The 21,409-nt window shown below is 43.0% G+C and overlaps 2 protein-coding genes across 14 annotated transcripts in view; one reads left to right on the plus strand and one right to left on the minus strand.

Moving 5' to 3' along the window:
• Positions 1–11,224, plus strand: part of FRYL (FRY like transcription coactivator) — a 144,847-nt gene extending 133,623 nt beyond the window's left edge. For 11 of the 13 annotated variants that reach the window (XM_060278893.2, XM_088660892.1, XM_060278896.2 and 8 more), the window contains 5 exons: positions 3,876–3,944; positions 6,921–6,938; positions 7,702–7,812; positions 8,782–8,978; positions 9,248–11,224. In XM_060278893.2, the coding sequence (XP_060134876.2) occupies positions 3,876–3,944; positions 6,921–6,938; positions 7,702–7,812; positions 8,782–8,978; positions 9,248–9,503 (651 nt within the window). In that variant the 3' untranslated portion in view covers positions 9,504–11,224. The remainder of the gene's footprint in view (positions 1–3,875; positions 3,945–6,920; positions 6,939–7,701; positions 7,813–8,781; positions 8,979–9,247) is intronic. The other 2 variants (XM_060278889.2, XM_060278897.2) reach the window with 2 other exon arrangements.
• A 2,381-nt stretch (positions 11,225–13,605) lies between these two features.
• On the minus strand, positions 13,606–21,304 carry ZAR1 (zygote arrest 1). Its single transcript, XM_035112084.3, has 4 exons — positions 20,293–21,304; positions 16,512–16,604; positions 16,342–16,416; positions 13,606–14,643 (listed from the first exon to the last, which is right to left on the minus strand). Exons 1-4 carry the CDS (start codon positions 21,070–21,072, stop codon positions 14,500–14,502), a joined length of 1,092 nt encoding a protein of 363 aa, XP_034967975.2. The 5' UTR covers positions 21,073–21,304; the 3' UTR covers positions 13,606–14,499.
• Between the last annotated feature and the right edge of the window lie 105 nt (positions 21,305–21,409).

The following is a 21,409-nucleotide window of genomic DNA, read 5'->3' on the forward strand; positions in this document are numbered from 1 at the left end:
CCCAGCTCCTGCCCACCTAGCAGTTCGAAAGCACATCAAAGTGCAAGTAGATAAATAGGGACCGCTCCGGTGGGAAGGTAAACGGCGTACGCTGCTCTGGTTTGCCAGAAGCAGCTTTGTCATGCTGGCCACATGACCCGGAAGCTGTCTGTGGACAAACGCCGGCTCCCTCGGCCTATAGAGCGAGATGAGCACCGCAACCCCAGAGTCGGACACGACTGGACCTGATGGTCAGGGGCCCCTTTACCTTTATTTTCCTTCCCCACCAGGCAAAAAGGTTACCCACCTTTGCTCTAATAGATGGAGCGCAACAAAAAAAATTGCAGTATGAGTGCTTCTGTTCAGGGTTCAAGCCACTCCATTAGATTCTCGTTCCCTCTGCTTTTTCTTTTCCTCCTTCCAACACTCAGTAAGCTTTCCACGCCCACTGAGCATGCTCAGTTATTACTCACTTTTGGGGGAGGGGATGCTCCATGTTGGGGGGGTTGAGTAGGTTGTGCCCAATATACAACATTAAAATATTTGATTTTACCATTAATGTCTCTGGAGCTCTCCCATATATCCTTGGGGACATTTTAAAATAGCTTATCGTTGTAAACCAGGAATAACTCTATCCATACAAAGAGATGTATATCTATATCTTGTCTTTTCTATATCTTGTCAATCCATACGAGTTTTAATATTGAATATTACATTTTGCATCCTGATTATCAGGTGGGAGTACTGCTCTCTCTAGGTGTTGAAGGCAGAAATCATTGCTCTAATTGCAAAAAAAACCCTGAAGTGTTACCATGACAACCTCACCCAGTTCCAATTTCTGCCTCACCTTGCTCTGTTGTTGGCTTCAGCTCCCTGGCCTTGTCATCAGCTCAGGCCTGTTAATTTTTTGCCCTTTGTGCCTGCTTTTGTGCATGTGAATGTTGAAAACCTTTATCCCCCTCCTCTATCTGGCTGTGGTATTTTTGCCCTTTGTTTTTTTCTGCACTGTTCCCTCGGAGCCTCTCCTGCCACCAGCCACCATGTTTTCTCTCTCACCTTTTCTCTTTGTTCCCTTCCTTGATTATTTAAAATTGGGGGGGGGGGGGAAGAGGTCTCATCTTCAGGTGCTCCCATTTGCTCCAGGCAAGAGACTGCACACATATGGGCAAATACTGTATTACCCTTTGCTGTCCACCTGGAGAGTAGTGGCTGCTTCCTCCGTTACATCCACCTCTTTTGTGCTAACTGCTGGCTCCTTGTTTGAACTGGAGATTAGCGGCTCTAGCAGTGGTAGGGACTCTGAGCCCACTCAGCGTTTGGTGCATAGGCAGCATAAAGTGGCTGATAATCTTTGTGATGAGGAAGGAAGCCAGGCAAACCTTGGTCAGCTTTTTACTAGGGACGCTTCCCCACAGGAGTTCTCCAGGTTTCTGGACTCTTCCTGTGTAGCCAAGGAGACTCTTCCTGCAAACACTGCAGGGTATCAGCAGTCTCTGCCTGTTACTACTACGCAACTGCTCCTGTGAATGCCTTACAGGTTGATCTCTGGGTTCTTCACCTGTCGAAGGAAGCTTTTCTGGCAGATCTAGCTAAGCCTTCATCTCCTCCTGCCCAGCCCCCCTCTGCTCCTCTTCCCCGAGTTGCCTCTGATGGTCTTCATTGCTTGTACCAAGCCTTTCCGTCAATCTCAGTCCTTTTTCATTTCATTTCACCCTGTCTTTCTGGGCAAGACAGTATCTTCTGCCATTTTAATGATGGTTGAAAGCCTGTATTACTTTGGCATATAATTGTTTGCATTTGACTCCTCCAACCAAAATTATGGCCTATTTGACTAGAGCAGCATCTGTTTGGACAGCGTTTTCCTTGAATGCTCCCTGGGTTAGTCTCAATACCTTTACTAAACACTATAAGGCAAATGTCTGTGCTTTTGCAGAGGCAGCCTTTGGGAGCCATGTCCTCCTGGACCAATAGGCAGCCCCTCATTCTCTCAATTGTTTGCCACCCTATACAGGTCAAGTAGGGCATGTCCCACCTCATGTCATGACATACATGGAAAAGATACTACTGGTACTTACCCTTGAATGGTTCCTCTACATGCATGTAGCTTGACATAAGGGCTTCACCATTTTTCTAGGCTGCCTTTCTCCATGTGATTGGTGGCCCATTTTCTGTGTTCCTTCGTGTTTCCTGGATAGGGAGTGTCACATGTTGTTTTTTTGTTGTTGTGCCACTGTTCTGATTTTGGCACTTACTGTCTTGGCTTATCATAATAAAAACTGGCGGAGGTCATCATGGTAAGGTCTCAGGTTTTTGCAATTGGAGCAGCAATTTCTACCTTAAACCACTAGGTGGAGCATTAATTCCCACCTGATGACATGTTACATACATGCAAGAGAACCCTTCATGCCAAGTACCAATAGTATCATCAGACTTTTTAAAAGTAACAATGTTAAAGGGAAACAACTTTGCGCTTTGAAATATTTTCAGAATGTTAGATGATTCTGATGCAATGGAGAATGCTTGTTGGGAGGACATAGGCTTTGCATTAAGAACAAAGGCTGTTTTTCTGGGTGAAACATTTAAATTAATTCAAACCTGAAGGCTTCCTGTTGCTTCAAAAATACTCCTGTGACCCACTCAAACCTTTGCCCTGCCCTAATCATTCACCGTTTCTTCACTGAAAAACAGGCAGAATACAGGAATAGATTCCCAGGCAATCTTTGACACCATCACTACAGAAAACTCATGTTGAGAGCTTCTGGTACACTAGGGATGACAGAGGTCATTCTGAAGGTACCAGCCACTGGACTCTTTGTGCATAAACAATACACAGATGACTTAGATACTGTCAGTTAATAGCAATGCACAGAAAATAACAATGCCCCAAATCTAGTTGTGCTAGAATGCAAGTATTGCTAGGAAAGTGTTTAAATAGGCATGTTAGTTCCCTGGATCACTGTTTTCACTACAGTTGAACTGTTAACCCAGTTCAGAGGCTCCTTAAACAGGTAGGAAGATAGATGTATTCATGATAGATGTATGCATAGCCTCTTCATTGAGCAGCTCCATGGGCATGTCAGCTTGGGCAAACAGAGTATCTTGGATTGCAACCATTAAATACCCACTGGTGTGAAAAGGCAATATTGCGTTCTGGTATATTAAAGTGGAGGGAGTAGTTTAACTGCAGCTGGCACTACTGCATGTCCCCTCGTATTTCTATCACTTTTACAAGGGCAGGCTGAGATTCAGCCAAGACCCCCTGTGCAAGCTCTCCAACTCAACCTAATATTCAGGAGTAGAGCAGGTGGTATCAAAATCTAATATGCCTCTAGGAGTCGGCTATGTCAGAGAATCCTGTCTGCCTCTTGAGGTCAGCTTCAAGCTCACTTACTTGCCATTAGGCTCTTTTGGATTGTGTATGGCAGATATTTTCTTCTCTTTTATAACTTTCACTTTATACTTCAGTGACAAAGAAACCAATATTACATTGGCTCATTGTCAACACTCCCACTGGAAGAAGAATGGGTGGGCATTTTTTGCCAATTCCTTTCCCCCTATGCAGCCCCCCTGTACCCAGAGATGTACCGTGGGGGGCGGTGTGGAGATGAAAGTCAAAAGGAGTTTGCAAGAGCGAGTTGGCAAAAGTTGGTTTCTGCAAAGTCCTCTCTGCTACCCGGCTAAAAATGAACCTTTTCTTCACCCCCATTAATAAACATCTCAAATATGAAAGAATAAGATGTTATCCGACAAGATGTCCAAGATGTCCATTATATCAGCAGGCTGTATTTATGATAATTTTGTGGTCCACACAAAATACAATCTCTCTGTTCTTCAGGCTCTTGCAAGCATCACTGGGTTGTTGTTTTTTGTAATCATGCTTGCGTTTTATTTTGTAGTGGCTGAAAGATTGCAAAAGGACATTTGGTACAGATGATGGTATTCATGGAACCACTACTGATGCTCAGGTAGGTGTCAGGCCCTGGTCACTGGGTCCATTTTATGCCATTCAATAATATGAAAGCCTTGTGTATGCCACAGTAGCAGTCATATTCCCAGACTGATTAAAGATTACTTGTAAAGGTTTTCATTTCAGTTATCACAACTATCTGAGGAATTTTATGAAGCATTGGCCTGAGAATAATGTATTCTCCATTTTATTGAAGTGAGGAGCCAGGCTCTGGGTCTGGCCTTAATAACACTGAGCAGATAAGCAGGACAGATAGCATCTGCGTACCAAAACACGTCTGCCTTTTATGCAGCTGTTGTTGCAAGCGAGAGAATTGGTATGCTGCATCTCTGCTCATCAGATAAATTACTGTCTGGACCAGAAGCCGTGCTGGATCTAATCTAATTAGTCCTGGGCACATACCTATGACCCGTCTAGAAGGGTACATTTAAAACAATTACTGGAGTGATGAAAATCTTGCCTGTTTTATTTGCAAAGGGCTTTCCAGAACAAGACAGCTGTAGTACTTGGAACTAATAGGTGCATGAAAGAAAGCACTAAGGAACATCTTTGCTAAGGCTTTTTAATACTAAGGCTTTTTAATACTTAGTACCACACAACACATGGGGTCACGAAGAGTCAGACACAACTAAACGACTAAACAACAACAACAACCACACAACACAATATTGTATGCAACAAGAACAATATTTCAAGTAAATGCTTGCAACTGTCATGGTATAACGAGGATAGTGCTCTTTAGCACCCTGATGGTTACACTGTGGGGTGCTGCCAATGGTATTTAATATCGATATGAATCAGCTGGGAGTAGTTTAGGGGCAAGATGCCATCAGTAGGTAGATGACATTTGGTTATATTTCTCTAATACTTGACTCAACAAAGGATATGCAGTGCCTGGATGCAATGGTGGGATAAATGAGGGGAAATAAGCTGAGGCTGAATCCTGGCAAGATGGTTGCACTGTGAGTGAGCTGTTCCCACGCCTAAGAAATTGGTTGACTGCCTGCCATGGACAGGGCTGCTCTCCTTCTGAAGGAGCAGGTACACAGCCTGGCGCTGCTTCTGAATCCAGCCTTATCACTGGAGGCCCAAGTAGCCTCAGTGCCTAGAAGGGCCTTTTACCAGCTGCACTTGGCATGAGAGCTTCAGCCGATCCTGTACTCGGAGAGCTTTACCACCATAGTTCAGGCACTAGGCAAGATTTAATTATTGCAAGGCACTCTATATGGGGCTTCCCTTATGCTTGGGCCAAAAAAGAAAATGTAGCTAGAAGCAGGGTTTTTGTAGAGCTACTCAGAGCTCTGTTTTCAGCAGATTTCTCAATTTTTTACTTTAACTTCATACCTTCTGGTTCCTGCCCCTTCTTCTTCCCTTATTAATGTATTTATTATTGTATTTTTTTTACTATTCGCTAAAAAGAAGAAAATCACAAAGAGGTTTCCACTGCAAATAAAACCTGAGATATATCAATACAATATAAAAATAGCTACATACATTAAAACCCAAATAATACATAATCACAAAGCAGTCGCAAATGAGAAACAAATGGCCCAGCACCTGGCATTAAAAAGCCCCCAAAGCCAGGATAAATAAATATAACTTAAGCTGACGATGAAAGTGGAATACCAGTGGTGCATAGAGCATAATTGCATCAGGGTGATGAAACTGCTTGTGACAGCATTGTCTTCTGTGCTTATCCTCTAACATTTGTGGGGTCGGACCAAAGGTTAATGTACGGAAGTTTCTAAAGAGCCTGCACTCTGGAAGGTTTTGCTTCTCCATCACCCTCCCCAACTTTTATTGAAAAACACTCGTTGCAAAAAAAATGTATTGGGAAAGAGAGTCTGATCCTGTGCACCTTTTGCAAGGGGAGGACACCTTGCCCCATTCCTCTGACCCTGTTATCACTTCCTTTGCTGGGTTAGCAGGGTTTGCCTGCTCTGTTGGTGTGAGGTGAAGTGCAAGACCACCAGTTGGAGAAAGAGTGGGGAAATGGGTGAGGTGTTGCTCCTCCTATAGCTGTGCTAACACTAAAACACCGTTGCAGTGCCAAAAATCATACAGGTTTGTGTAGAGGCTTAGGGAGCAGAGCTGGCTGCGGGACAAACCTACAACTAAAGTGTATGATCATTCTGTTTGGTACATGTGGGGGCCAGTACTAGAGTTTTAACAGAAGCAAGCTATATTTATGTACAAGAAAATATTTCATGGGTGAAGGGGGATAATTGGTCTCTGGGGACCGGACCATTCATCCTTTAAGGTCAATTCTCCACATACACCATGGGATTCCATTATTCTGTATTAAAAGATCCTTTGGAAGTGAAACTTTTTGGCCAAGAGAACTCTTGCTCTGTGAGGCACAGCCTCCAAGTCAAACCTTCCCTCCTCCTTTCTGTTAGGGCTCCAAGCAAGTTTTCTTGCTCCCTCTCAGCCCTGGCCAATTGAGAGCAGGATATATACATTGCCCTTAGCCCCAGCCCCCCCCCAGTTGTTTTTTGTATGTGTGTGTGTTTCAGGGGAAAGGAAGGGGAATCCCTCCCCAATATTTATTTCTGCAAGGATGGATGCTTGCTATCTCATAGAAAACCTAATCTGCCTTTCCCTCTCCCTCCAATTTTGGGTCCTAGTCTAATAGAGGAAATCATTTGGCTGTGTTGATATGCCTTAAAATGCATGAGGTTTCTTTTTTTTATATCTTTCTAATGAATATATGCATGCAGCTCTTTACAAATACCCTCTACTTTACGCTATATAATTTTGTCATATTGCATGATAGCAAGACAAGTAGTACATCTACAAATTCAGTTATCTTTGAATTCTGCCTAGACCTTTTACACACGATGAAGCTTTCTTTGAACGTTATTCTTTTAGTTTATATGGGACATCTGAGACCCCATTTAAAATGATATTCTATACTAATTCATGATCTTTTTTCCTTTTTGTATTTTTGTGACCTGCTCACGTTCTTGCTTAGCATTTGGAAATTCTAGCAGTAAGTGATGGCTCTTGATTTATCAAATATTTAACCATGCCAGTAAAGAAACTGGTTTCATTTTTGTCTCTTGTCCATTTGTGATATAGCTGTGTCTCATTTAGATTACAGAAATAGTGTTTGCTTCACTTACCTATATAGTTCTAACTCTTAAAACGCCAGCCCCTTTTAGATGGTAGATTAATAGCAAGTGATTCCATTACCATTTGCTTTGCTGCTTTGGTGTAAAACAATTTTAACACCCATCCCCTATGTGATACATACATGTGAAAATATGCAGAGAAGTAACATTGCAATTTTGTTCAGGAATTTATTGCTTTTACAGTTGTCATGCTACTGTAGAACTGGAAAGCTAAGAATGTATATTTTAATAAATGTATTAACTATGGGAAGAAACAATGTGCTTGAACATAAATACCATATTTTGATATGTAGCCTAGAATTAAAACTGACATCACCAGTAGAAACAGAAGCAATTTCTTCCCTGCTAGAGCATGGCATTTCTGAAATGTCATGAGAATCCCTTTCTGTTTTCTTTGTTGTAAATACAATTTGCCCTTCTTAAAAGGTAAAGTTATAAGGGCAACACCACTTTTTAATTATACATCTACAGCTTTTATCTTACTGCATTAGCTTGTGCAAATAACTTTTTTATATTGCAAATTATTCACTAGACAAGCTGTTTTGTTATTTTATTGTCTGATTATTATATAGTTGATTAATATACTGAATTTAAGATAATGACCTTTTTTTTCATTTACAGGAATTGGAGTTGTGCCGGAGGCTATATAAGTTGCATTTCCAGTTGTTGCTTCTCTTCCAAGCATATTGTAAACTTATCAGCCAAGTGGATGTAGTTAAAAAAGAGGCAGAGGTAAAGAAAATACCACAAATGTTTTTACTAGTGTTTGTTAGAAGTAAACTACTTGAGATTTTCAATTTTGTTTTAAGAGGATAAAACAAACTGACTTACAAGGTTAATCACATTTGTAAAGAACATCAGTATCCATTATGAGCATTCTGTACTCTGTCTTCTAATGCATATTTAATGGTACATAACCAATTTTCACTTTATAATTTCAACCATCACCCAATTGCAGTTGGATTGATGTCAAAGTTGCTGATACACATATACCAAAATTTCCAAGTTTATATTGTGAGCAGTTAAAAGTTGGAAGAGATCCCGAGGGTTATCTAGTCCAACCTCTGACGGTGGAATGGAGTTTTTAAAACAAACCGCTCTTACTGACATTTAGTCAGAATCTTCTTCCTTGTAACTTGAAGCCATTGGTTCGGTTCCTATGCTCCAGAGCAGGAGAAAATAAGCTTGCTCCATGTGACAGCTTTTTAGATAGATGGCTCTCAGTCTCCTCTTATCCAGGCCAAACATACTCAACCCATTCCTCTTAAGCAGGCATCCCCAAACTTTGGCCCTCCAGATGTTTTGGACTACAATTCCCATCCTCCCCAACCACTGGTCCTGTTAGCTAGGGATCATGGGAGTTGTAGGCCAAAACATCTGGAGGGCCGCAGTTTGGGGATGCCTGCTCTTAAGGCTTGGTTTCCAGACCCTAAACATCTTGGTCATGCTCCTCTATATATGTTACAGCGTGTTAATATCCTCCTTAAATTTTGGTGCCCAGAAATGGACACAAGTACTCCAGGTGTGGTCTGATCAAGACAGAATAAAATGGTTGAGGTACTTCTGTGAGCAAGCATTTAACCCGAAATATTATGATGCCCTAATTACATATAAAAAACTAACTCTCTGTCCCCACTGCTTAAATCGGAGAAAAACATTGCTTTTAGTATAAAAACTTAAGTTTATCTTCTTTTGTTTTAGGTAATAAACATGTCAGAGGAGCTTGCACAGCTAGAAGCCTTTCTGAAGGAAGCGGAGTCTGCTTCTGACAGTGGTATTGAAGAAATGGAAATTCCAGAAGCTTCCCAAGCCAACACCGAGACTGCCATTCATTCTCTCATTGAAACTTTGAGGAATAAAGAGTTTATGTCTGCTATAGTACAGGTCAAAGCTTTCAGGTACAATTTGCTAATATTCTCATTTGAAAAGGATAAAATTGAGAGGGACCTTTACACAATGGCTTACTTACATCAGTATATTTCTTATTTTATCAATACAAATTGTAAGGTAAAGCCAGATGTCAAACATGGAGTTAAGTTATCTCATAACTGTAAGGCATAATAGTTTTTGACCTAGAATTTTGAAGCAAGCCTACTTTATAAAATGTAAACATGATAAACGTCTTTAGAAGACAAAGACATTAAATGCATCTTTTCTGTTTTTCCAGATGTATTTGGCCCAATGACATATTTGGCAGTTCAGAAGATGACCCAGTACAAACATTGTTGCAGATATATTTCCGTCATCAGACCCTCGGCCAGACTGGCAGTTTTGCAGTAGTTGGCTCAAAACAAGATATGTCAGAAGCCAGCTCAAAACTAATGGAACTAAATTTAGAGATCCGGGAGTCACTGCGCATGGTGCAGTCTTATCAGCTTCTGGCAAAACATACAGCAGTGGGAAGTTTGAGCACTGGGTTTTAAAAACTACTGTCCCACAGAGAAGAACTGAAATGGTCTCAATATTATCAAGCACCTTTTCATATCTGTAGAAACTTGCTGTTTGTGACAGAAACCATACCTGTGATGACCAGTGAAGAACTTACTGGGAGCAAGCTGTGTTATTCAGAAATGAAGGTTTTTTGAAACCTCATAGCCATCACCTTAACGTTTTCTTAAACAGTAGCTGCGTATGGACAGTATGAACACTTTTTGAAAATAACCATATACAAAACTGAATAAAAGGGCTAAAAACAATGCCTGCAAATGCATTACTGTCTTCAAAAACAGAATTGTAAGACTTGTTGCAATAATGGCCTCTTGATAGTGAGACAATTAAAAGCAGGTAAATGAGGCTAAAAATCAAGGCTGGTTATTTTGGCTGAAGACCTGTGTGAGGCTTCTTCGCTTTCAAGCAGCAAATAAATCATCAGGTGATGCCAAATTAATACACTTGGCAATGTCATGAGGAATGTGCTGTCATACTGGAGCTGGAAAGACTGCAGACTCCATTGATTTATCAACGTTGTATTTACTCTACCTTTGTCTATAATGGTGAATTATGTGTGAAAGTAGGACTGAATGGAAATCTGACAATTGCATTTTGAAGGTATGGGTGTTTGATATGGTCTGAGCATGCCTAAAAAAAAAGCACTGCAAGATTATTTTTGGAAGAAAAAAAATATTTTATTAGATTTAACTCCTTAGTCTGTAAATGTTATGGCATTTAATAATATTTTAAACTGGAATTATCCAGTTTTCAAAAAAGAAATAATATATCTAACTTGTTTGGAATGCTGCTCAGTTCTCTGATCAGCGCTTATTACAAATATTGATGACTAACCAAAAAGTAGCTGCCTGCAGAGACTTTAAACTGTATATTAAAAGATATATGTTGCTCCTCGGCAACTCATTAGACAAGTTAACTTATTTTATTCTGTACATACTCTAGAAATTGTATAGTGTAAAATCCAGTATTTTTTCTTGTACAATTGTGCAATGCACTGTTACATGAGAATAGTGTATAAAGCTGGGGGGGGGAATAGTGGCTGTTAATGGAATACATGATCTACATCTGTGTATTCTAGAGTTCAAGAAAAGGTGTAAACTTGCTTGTATCTTCATAACAACGCTTAGGAATTTGGGACTGTAGAAGGGAGAGACCACTGACTACCAAAACCTACAATATACTTTAGAATTCCTTGTCGAAATCTTGTAGCACAAAATAAAACTGGATTCTATTGGAACCAAAACTTTTTTAGAAGCAAAAAAGTATGAATGTCTCGTGATTCCTGAAGGAACAAATGCCCTGTATTTTATGCATCTCTCCTACCCACTGTGATGTTAAAGCAAAAAAAACTGGGCTCTGAAATGTCAGAGTGTAGAATGTAGACATAAAATATCTTAGCATGGCCTTTTTTCCACTGGGGAAATGGAGTAGACATGTAATTATGCTGAATACATTAAATGAAGGCAGTGTGCATACCATTGGACTGCTGACACAAGTTCTGTTACTTTTTACCCTGATATAATTTAATTATTTTGAAGGCTCTGTGGTACTGTAGATTATGTTCCTAATTATTTAATACACTTTTAAAGGGGGGGTGTAGTTTTTAGTGGTGTATTATACTTTTTACATCTATTGGCCTTTTTGTGTTTCTTTTTGCTTTGGGGAGGGTTGGTAAAATAAAATCTCATATCTGCTACCTTGTGTATTTTCTGAAAAGGATTGTGGGGTATGTATGCAAACATTTAAATAGATCTAGTTACAGGTAGGTAGCAGTGTTGGTCTGAGTCGAAGCAAAATAAAAAAATTCCTTCAGTAGCACCTTAAAGACCAACTAAGTTTTTATTTTGGTATGAGCTTTCGTGTGCATGCACACTTCTTCAGATATCTGATGAAGTGTGCATGCACACGAAAGCTCATACCAAAATAAAAACTTAGTTGGTCTTTAAGGTGCTACTGAAGGAATTTTTTCATTTAAATAGAATAAAGCATAAAAGTGATATTCCTAAGAAGTCCTGCATACAGTTTGACAACCTTAGCATGCTTATAGACTAGCTATAGTAAGTGACAAAGATACAATACACATCCTCTAACCAAACATACATGTTGTATGCAGTGCTGTAATTGCACTACATGACTTGCTAGGGGTAAGTGTAGATAAAAGAACTCTAGAGGGGGAGCTGCTCCAAAACTCTGCATGATGTGGCTGGCGATTCTCCCGAATTATTTATTTGTGTATGTTACTGATAGTTCAGAATTGAGCCAAACTCATTTTTGTGCTGGGGGTGGGGAGATCCATAGCTCAGTGGTAGAATGTATTAGATAAATGCATTGCAGTCCAAATTCAGTCTCTGGTAATGCCAGTTAAAGGATCTCCAGAACCTTAGGAGCCTGGAGTGCTAGTTCAAACACAGGCAAGGTGAGCAAGATGTTTAAGATGGATCTGCATGCAAGTACTTGGAACAATCAGTGAGATAACAAACATTATTTTCACGTTTCTCCCGCTGAAATCACTGGGACTTCAGAGATGCTTTTCATTGGATTGGGTCCAAGGAGATTTCACTACACAAAACAGGGAAAGGCGCTTGAGCAGCAGAACAAGGCCTTGACTGTTGAGAAATCTCCCATCCCTTAGTGAATTATTCGCCGGCACCTCAATATCCCACATCCCCACTCCCATTGCTGACCAGGAAGGAAATATTTCCAGCACAAAATTGCAAAATGTATTCCTGTGTGGCACTGCTGGACTTTAAAAAGTTGGGAAATATATTTTATCACTGAAAAATATGCTGTACAAACTGCTGTACAACAAAATCTGTAAGATGCATGACACACATTGAAAACAAGTAATCACTTGACACTTGACAGTACACAAGTAATCAATTGACAGTACAGGGGGAAGTTTTGCTTGATGGAAGGTATTAAAGAGGAGTTGGAGTGTGCCCAGTTAACACTACAACCCATTTTCCTGCAGTCATACTAGCTTCTATCCAGAAGCAAGCCCTGGGTAAAGTGTATCAAGCAAGCCATTTGAAACTTCGGAACCTTAGCAATTAAAGTTGATACTAGAAAGCAGGTATTTGGCAAAACAAGGCAATTTGGAACTATAAACACTGCATATTAGTACCGGTATTTAAAATGACTGCAGCATGTAGTTCTAGTAATGTGGCCAGTGACAATTTCAGCTGCCTCTGATAATCTTAAACTGCTTTAACCAAACAATAATTCCCTAGCTTTCCATAAAAAATAGTTATACTATATCAACTATACTGACATAGTATAGTATGTAACAATTATAACAGCAAAGCATGGTTTCCATTAGAGGATGTGCAACGGTGAGCCTTAGGCACATATGCTGTCCAAGCACTAGGAGAAAGTTAAAAAGCTTCCATTTCAACCACCTGTATGCAGATATAATGGGAAACAACGGCAAATTGAAGCTTTACGCTTCACTTCCTAACAGGACTGGTGGCATGGAAGCCCAGGGATCGCTGCAGGTCCATTCATGTAATGTGCCCAGGTCTACCAAATCAGAGAGGTATGATTCCTGGCTAATTACTGTAGCAACACCTCATTCATTACCTTGCATATTTGCTTAGATGCTTTTGTTAAGCAGATATGGTTAAGAGTAGATTAGTCATTGGAAGACAGTAGAAGTGGCGGCTTGTTCCTGGGCTGTGTATTCACAGCCCAGAAATCCTGAAAACAATGTTTATGTTGTTACTTGCCGTCCCATAGACAAAGAATTCGTCACACACGAAAGTCTTATCTCCCTGGTCATTGGTGAAACCACTCGTCTTGTTTTTTAACATTTTCTCAGGCACTAGCTGGTGTAGCTTAGTGGCAAGTATATGTGCCAGAAGTCGAAAGTCTAATTTTCACCTCAAGCCCCAATCCTCAGCCTATCCAGTGCAGGGATAAGTAGTCCATAATAGAAGTCAGCTGTGAGGGTTTGCTAAATGTGGGAGTGGTGGGAGGAGAGAGACTGAATACTTAAATAGTCCATTTCAGGTTTTCGACATTCATATCATCTTCAACTGGAAAAGTTAAGAACTTAATGAAACAGTTACAAGCCGTGATAAAGCATCACAATCCCTTTATTTATACATTCACTCAGCGCCTCATCATCATGAAAGTTGTAGGTAATATTTAGAAGCATGCCATTCACTGTCTTGGCTCAAAACACAGAATCTTAATCTCTCAATTTTGCATAATGGCCAGCCATTAGACATATCCTGCCACTCACCTACAAAGTTAAACTGGCATTGGTCAGAAATAGTTCTCCCATTGTACCAAATACTGTACCTATCAATACTCAGTTATGCACACAACTTAGATCCAGAACAATTGTCTAGTTTTTACCCAGCACCATTCAAGTACACCTCAGTTGAAGAAATCTAAAGGACTATACATCACTGCCTCCTACTTCTAGCAATAAACAATTCACTGCTATTCCACCCCTTTCCATATCAGTTATATATTTGATTCTCCATACATTTTAACTATTTCCCATAACTTTACCTGCCCTGTATAGAGCAATTGTCAATGTGAAACTCATACATACAATTGCATTTCCCAGTTTGGGGCCACTTAAGTGCATTAGGTTCTACATAGAAGCATTTCATAGCAAGAGGGTAACAAGAAGGAAGGCTGGTACACATGGATAGGAGGGTTTAAGTAAGGCTCTCCCATCACCAGCAACACCCCCCCTTTTTTTTGCTGAACTTGCTTTTCAAGTCTTCGTTCTCTCCAAAAAAAAGATAGCTGAGTCACAGTATGCCAGGCAGAGTCCCTCCCCCCTTAATACAATTACAAAAAATGAAGTGGACATTAGGTTGCATTAGGATTCACAATTGCTTTAGTATACTACAGCTTCATTTGGCAGGCTTTGCACTGTTGCAGCCTGCTGTTTCCAAGCAAAATATCTGCGTCATTGCAAATTTATATTAAAGGATTATTTCGCTACTATCCTGCTCAAATAATATATTTGAAACTAAATGTACTGTCACAAGAGAGACGTTTGCCTTTGCACCTTCCACAGAGATCCTGACGATGGGGTCTCTTGGGATCTACATGGCGCAATTTCACAGGACAGACGCACCTCGTCTGCTTGCAACTCTGAAACGGGACAGAAAGAGGCACAGTATCTGAAACTACTACAAGAATCCATGTACAAGTTCAACAGATAAAATATGCTTTAGGAGCCTGCATAGGTATAATATTCACAGGTTCCATGCCCTTTTTTTTCTTTTTCAGCCTAAGCACCGCTTTCTGTTTGGGGGCCTCTTCAGTGACTGGAAGACTCATGCATAATAGGATGCAACAACTCCTACTAAAGCAAACTGTTAACATTACCATTATTGTTGCATCTCCATCACACACCCCGACTACAGAAGCTCAGTTTCTCTCTAGGCAGAGCAATGAAGATCTATTCCAAGTACTGAATAAGGCTCCCTTAAGAAGTGGTGAATGCCATCAACTTGGATTGCTCTAAAAGCAGATGAGACAAATTCATGGAGGTAATGCTGTCAGCTGATAGTAACCACCATGGCTATATGTCTTACCCCTACCTCCACTGTCAGAGGCAGTATATCTCTGGATGTCAGTTGCTGTCAGGAACTACAAGTGGGAAGAGTGCTGTTGTGCTCAGGAGTCCTGCTTTCAGGCTTTGCACAAGGCAGCTGGGTTGGCCTCTGGAAGAACATGATGCTAGACTGGGTGAGCCTGATCCAGTAGGCTCTTAAGACTGCCCATTGGGAAAATTATGCATCTTGAACTTAAACTCTGGTCTACATATGTAGCAGAATGCACACCACCAGGGCGCAGCTGGGGAATCAGATATTTAAATTTCCCACATAAAAAATAATAATAATAATTAAAACTTCATTTCCAATTGTAAGCAAATTGAGAGCAAGCAAAGGGCTGGACTATATTCGTAACAATTACACGGGGAGCATTCCAAAGTCCTCCACTTGTCTGAAGCAACAGTCCATTCTACCACCACATGTAGAACATGCCTCCATTAAACCTAAACTACTCCACAAAGTATCCAAAGATGAACCAATCATGGGGCTGCATTAACTAAAGATATACACCATGGCGTAGTTTGGACTTGAAGTCATCAGCCAAGTATATCATGGTTTAGTAGTAGTAGTTCTGGAACAAGCACCTCCATTTCAATCACCCACCCAGCTTCAATTAAAATATCCTAGTTTCTGAAGTCAGTGTTTCACATGACCTCTGAACCAATAAACTGATCTGAGTTCACTCAAAACCACTATAAGATCACCAAAACTGTACAACAGATTAAGAGCATTTTCAATGAGCAATTAATTTTCCCCATCCTTCCAATTTACTTAGCCTTCCTATTAGCCATCCTGGTGCAATCAAAGTTAAAGGGTAATTAAAATTATAATTAATTTCTGGTATCACCAATAGTGAGAACTGATCTTGCACAGGAAAGAGTACCAATTAAATCTACATACTCAAGTACAGAATGTGCATGTGCTGTGCAGAATGTACACGTTAAACTATAAATGCTGTTCTAGTGGGTTTGCATGCTCTTCATGACTAAGTGCACATCTCAAAATCTGATAGGGGATAGGCAAGGGCCAACTGAGCAGGTTGCTGCATCGTGATTCTATAGAAGCACCCCTGTTTTTCACAGGGGCACAAGTATTCTATACAGCAGTATGGCTATCCGAATACAAGCAGTAGAAAGACAGAGAGAGAGAGCGTGCTAAATAATGCCTGAAAACCAACAGTATGTTTGGAAAGTATTTTGCTTTCAATGGCCTCCTAAGAGTGGTTGCTTACTTGACAGGTGATATCCTCCACACGGTAGGGATTGTAGGATTTCTGGCAAGTTCGGCAGAACTGCCTAAAATAAACCTGAGGGTGGGTGGGGAGAAGGAGAAAAGCATGAAGGCAACTCCTTACCAAAGCGCAAAACCACCACCCTCCACTGCTCTAGTGACAATACTCACCTTGTTTGTGCCCTGCACACACCATACATAGGCACTCTCCCAGCGGATGTTGCAGTCCTTGCAGTGGTAATAGCCATACTTCTGCTCTAGGAACTAGAGAGCATAAACCAAACAAGTAAGGGAACCGACATCTCTAGTTGAACAGCCTATTGCAAGCCCTGACCTTGTGCACCTTAAGAGCAATTGGCAGCAGCTTCCCTCACAAGCTAGAAGAATCAGAATCAGAAGAATCTTTATTTGCACCAACCACTAGCCACAACAATAAAATAAAACACAATGTGTTGAAGATAGAGGTAAAAACTAACTATACAAAATACATTCTGGAGGTTTACATCAATAATCAAATAATGGACCTTATTCTAACTGCTTGAGACAGCATTCAAAATTCGCCAGGCGCATTTTGCAGCTGGCTATCAGCCACTTGTGACCAAGTGAAGATGCCTAGGTGCCAGGAGGGCGCCTGATGTCTCCATCTGCAGGTGCATGCCTGGGGACCACTGGATCGTGACTCTTCACACACTAATACCCCATCCTGTAGAATTCTATCCACTGTATTTTATCTGCAGAGTCGGAATGAATTTCAGAAACCAAAAAGTTGTATTGAAAAATACAACTTTACTTTTGAGCCTTCTGGCCCCAAAATGGCAACTAGACATTTCGGTTTGGTGACTGTAACCCTGATTTAAGGAGCCATTGGGCACCTAATTTATATATCTGAGTTTCTAACACTCGCTTGTAAAACAGTATCCAAATAACCTCCAATTTAAGCATCACTTTCAATCTCAGTCCAGAGAGTTGTCCCTCTTTTAAATACATTCTATATCGAGGGTTAGAACTGGCCATTCTTCTCCCTGCAAGATTCTCTTTGCACTCTTAAATAAAGCAACACTATTACCGTAATTCACTAGGAGGTGGAGAGTGTTAGTGCCCCATAGAAATGTAGTTCTATGTACGTACTGAACTTCCTACTCATTAACTCAGCCAGACCTGGTCTCTGTCTTTCATGCCCTAATCACCTCTATGTTAATTACTGTAATACACTTCTAATGGGCCTGCCTGGAGCTTCTGAAATCATCTTCAGGTTGTTCAAACTACAGCTACCAGGATTCTGACTAGAGGCAGTAGATCAAGTCACATTACTCCAATTTTATACCATTTAAGTTGGTAACCAATTTATTTGTTGTTTCATTTATTTATAGCAGGCTTCCCCAGACTACAGCACGTGGGTCAGATACGGCCTGAAGGGCTCATTTATCCGGCCCGCAGCAACCCCCGCCGCCTGCTCTTACCGGCGTGGTGTGGCTGCCCACTTCCAGGTTGTAGGAGCACTGGAAATAGCTTGCGCACATGCGCAAGCGTCATTTACGGCACACTTCCGGGTCGGAGGAGGCCCATGCGCACAAGCCATTTCTGGTGCTCCTGCGACCCGGAAGTGCACCGGAATTAGCGTGACCATGTGTGCATGTGAATGAGCGTGCGCTCCCTCGCCCACCACACGATCGGCACTGCAGGCACTGGCCAGGTAAGTTTGGAGACCCCTGATTTATAGAGTATCTTAAAGACCAGCTTCTTTAACATAAACCTGCCTAAGGCCTGCTCCAACTTCCCCACCCTGAGATACACCAAGCAGGCTGGCCCTCCCACCCCCCATTTTTATTCCTACAGTGCCCAGAAGCTGGCATAGCCTTCCCAGAGATGTTTGGCTCCATTTCCACACACTGGAACACAAGCAAAGACTTGTGTTCAGTGAGCTTCTTGGACACTGCTTTTTGGTACATGCGTCTTCTGCCATTTTGAATCCTCAAGCTGCATTTTAGGCTTTTGGGTATTGCCTTGATAAACTACTGCCAGCCATTTTGATTGCTCACCACAGGAAGACAGAGTGTCACAGCCTGAAACAAGTTTCTGCAAAGGGGAAGACAAACCAGTCATTTCTGCTCTCCATTCCATACACATGTTCTCAGGATATGGTGGCCGGAATCCACACCACAGAAGTGGTTGGGATGCAGCTTGGTACATAGAGGCAGGGATAGTGTACTAAATGGAACTTTGGTCTCCCCACCAACCCCACAATCCTATGTCTCCCAGCTAGTCTAGTTTCTCCATACACAATAACGCATGAGGCTCAGAGCTCAGCCACGAAGAACTATGAAATGCTTATTCCAATTAACTGCATTTATGTGCTCCTTCTTGCACATGAGCAACTGTGAAAAGTCGGGTGGGTACCATGTGGCCCTCCAGATGTTTTGATCTGCAATTCCCACCAGTCGCAGCCAGCACTACCTGTGCTCAGCAACATCTGGAGAGTCACAGGTTCCCCACCACTGACTGGCCCAAGCCAACAACCCACGAAGCACAAAAAAGCTCTTATGAAACCAACACCACAGGGTCTACGGTATTCAACTTTGCTCCCTTTACCACCCCCCTCTTTGCTGCAAGCAGGTAATTCCTCTGCTCTTCTGAATCAGATACTGGAATTATCCAAGGATTCTCATTATGCCTGCATGAAGAGCCTAGGACAGCTTGCCTTTGCCCAATGAAGCACATCACCATCGGCCTCATGCTAAAACGGACAGTGCAGGTCCCAAACTTGTACTGTACAAGTCTTACAAGACTAAAATTGATGCATAACATACAGCCTTGTGCATTTTTTTAACCTGAATTCACTTGCAGGTAACCCCCCCCCCACAAGTCCCAGCTTGGGAGAGGGAAATGGTTAAGCCACCCTGCCACCGGGGGGGGGCAACTTGAATAAAATATTGGGGAGGCAGATAAACCCCAACCCATATAATCAATCACATGACACCATTTGAATGGCAATGCCCATAAACTTGGGGGGGGCTGACACCCTCATATTCTATTTTAGGGGGGGAGAAAGCCCGCTTGGCCCCTAGGAGTTAGTGCCTACGCTGCAAACGTTTGCCCAGACTTTAAGGCCCCCCAGAGGCTGCTTCTGGTTTTAAGCAAACATGTCCAAGAACAGGTAGGTGGTAGCCGTGTTGGTCTGAGTCAAAACAAAATAAAAAAAATCCTTCAGTAGCACCTTAAAGACCAACTAAAAATAAAAACTTAGTTGGTCTTTAAGGTGCTACTGAAGGAATTTTTTATTTTATGTTCAAGAACAGTTATGTACAAAAATGCACTGCCTGTTGTCGGGCCCCTAGGCTCCCTAAAACTCAAGTTTTCACTTGCAAGAGTGGAAGGATAGCTCTACTCTTCATTCAGGACAGTAAGGCTTGTTCCCGCTACACAATTTGGCCAAGCCTGGCCTAAGCAGACTAACTACCATCCCACAAATACGGATTCCCACAGGAGCCCCAGACAGCATAGGGCAGAAGGGACTGGTTAAGTTTCATCCATTCAGCTGAATTATTACGTCCAGTTATGTATGCCTTCCTGCTTTGTTTTATTGTTCTGCGTATAGGCCTGCAGTTATAGGGCGGTATAAAAATTCAAGAAATAAATAAACGTGTTTTCACCGTATTCTTGACTGCCACCCTGAGACTTTCACTGAAGCGCAGCAGAAAAAAGGAAATCAGGAAACCCTGTTTAGGGAAGTTTTTATGTTTGATGTTTTGGGGTGTTTTTAGTGTTCTGCTGGGAGCCGCCCAGAGTGGCTGGGGAAGCCCGGCCAGATGGGCGGGGTATAATAAATATATTATTTTTAAGAAATCCCAACCCTCCGCTTACGCACAAGGGAAATAGGAAGAGCGAGTCTCCACGAGAAGCAAGAAAGAGGCGGGAAACTGAGGCGAGCGCAGCCGCCGGCCGAGGGACCCACCTGGAAGCGCACGCGGGTCTTGCTTTCCTCTCGAGGTCGCTCCTCGGCTCCCCACTTGTCCTCTGGCTGGGGCGGCGCCTCCTCGCCGTCTTCCCGAGGCTTCGCCGGCTGCTCCTGGCCGCCTTCAGGTGCTGGGCCCGAGACCTCCTTCCTCTCCGCCTTGGGGCGCGGCCGCTGCTCCTCCTGCAGGTCGGCGGGACCCTCCTGGTGGGCAGCCTTCTCCCCGCCGGCGCGCGCCTCGTCGGCTTTCGGCGGCTGAGAGGAGGGCGGCGTCGACGCCGCGGTGGGGCCGTCCGGCGGCTCGGCTTCTTCCAGGAAAGTGGTGAGGCGCCGCGAAGCCACGGGCGAGTAGACGGCGATGGTCCTAGGGAACCGCACGGGCCGGCAGCTGCCGGTGACGGGGCTGCCTTGCTCCTGGTCGATGGCGACGGCGCGACGGCGCAACAAGAGCGGCCGCGGCCCGAGCGAGCACTGCACCGAGGCGTCCTGGCGCGGGTTGACTTGCACGCCCACCTCCTTGGTGTTGGCCTTGCGCAGGCGGGGCGTCAAGTTGGGGTTCACCTGGGACAGGATGGCTTTCAGCTGCGCCCGCTGGTAGTTGTCGAAGTACTCGGCCGCCGCGGCCGCCACCGCCGCCGTCTCGCCATAACCCGAGAAGTAGCCACCCCGCTGCCTCCAAGGACCCTGCCCGCCTTTCCCTCTCGGGTAGCGGTAGGAGTAAGGGTTGTAGGAAGGGTACGACGAGTAGTTCTCCATGGCGTCGTCGACCAAAGCGGCCATGGCCTGCGCCCCGGGCTGCGCTCATAACGGACGAGGTTTAAATAACCCGCTGGGCGGGCCCCGGGGCGGCTGCGTAGAAGCGCTCCTCTCCCGGGAGACCCACAGCTGCGCGGGTCTCGTGGTGCGAGCTTTGCAAGCCTATGCGCGCTTACTTCGGAGCAAGCGCCAATTAACGTCGGGGGCTTTCCTTGGAGGAAGCATGCATGCATGCACGCGCGCGGCCCGCTCTGTTGCAGCAGCAGGTGGTTAACTGCAACAAAATACCCCTCAATTTAACTGCGCGTTCTTCCTGCGAGTGTCCGCAGGATTGCAGCCTCACTGCGGAATGAACACCACT

This window comes from Zootoca vivipara, chromosome Z1 (assembly GCF_965207765.1).
Source record: "Zootoca vivipara chromosome Z1, rZooViv2.hap1.1, whole genome shotgun sequence".
Classification (NCBI taxonomy): domain Eukaryota; kingdom Metazoa; phylum Chordata; class Lepidosauria; order Squamata; family Lacertidae; genus Zootoca; species Zootoca vivipara.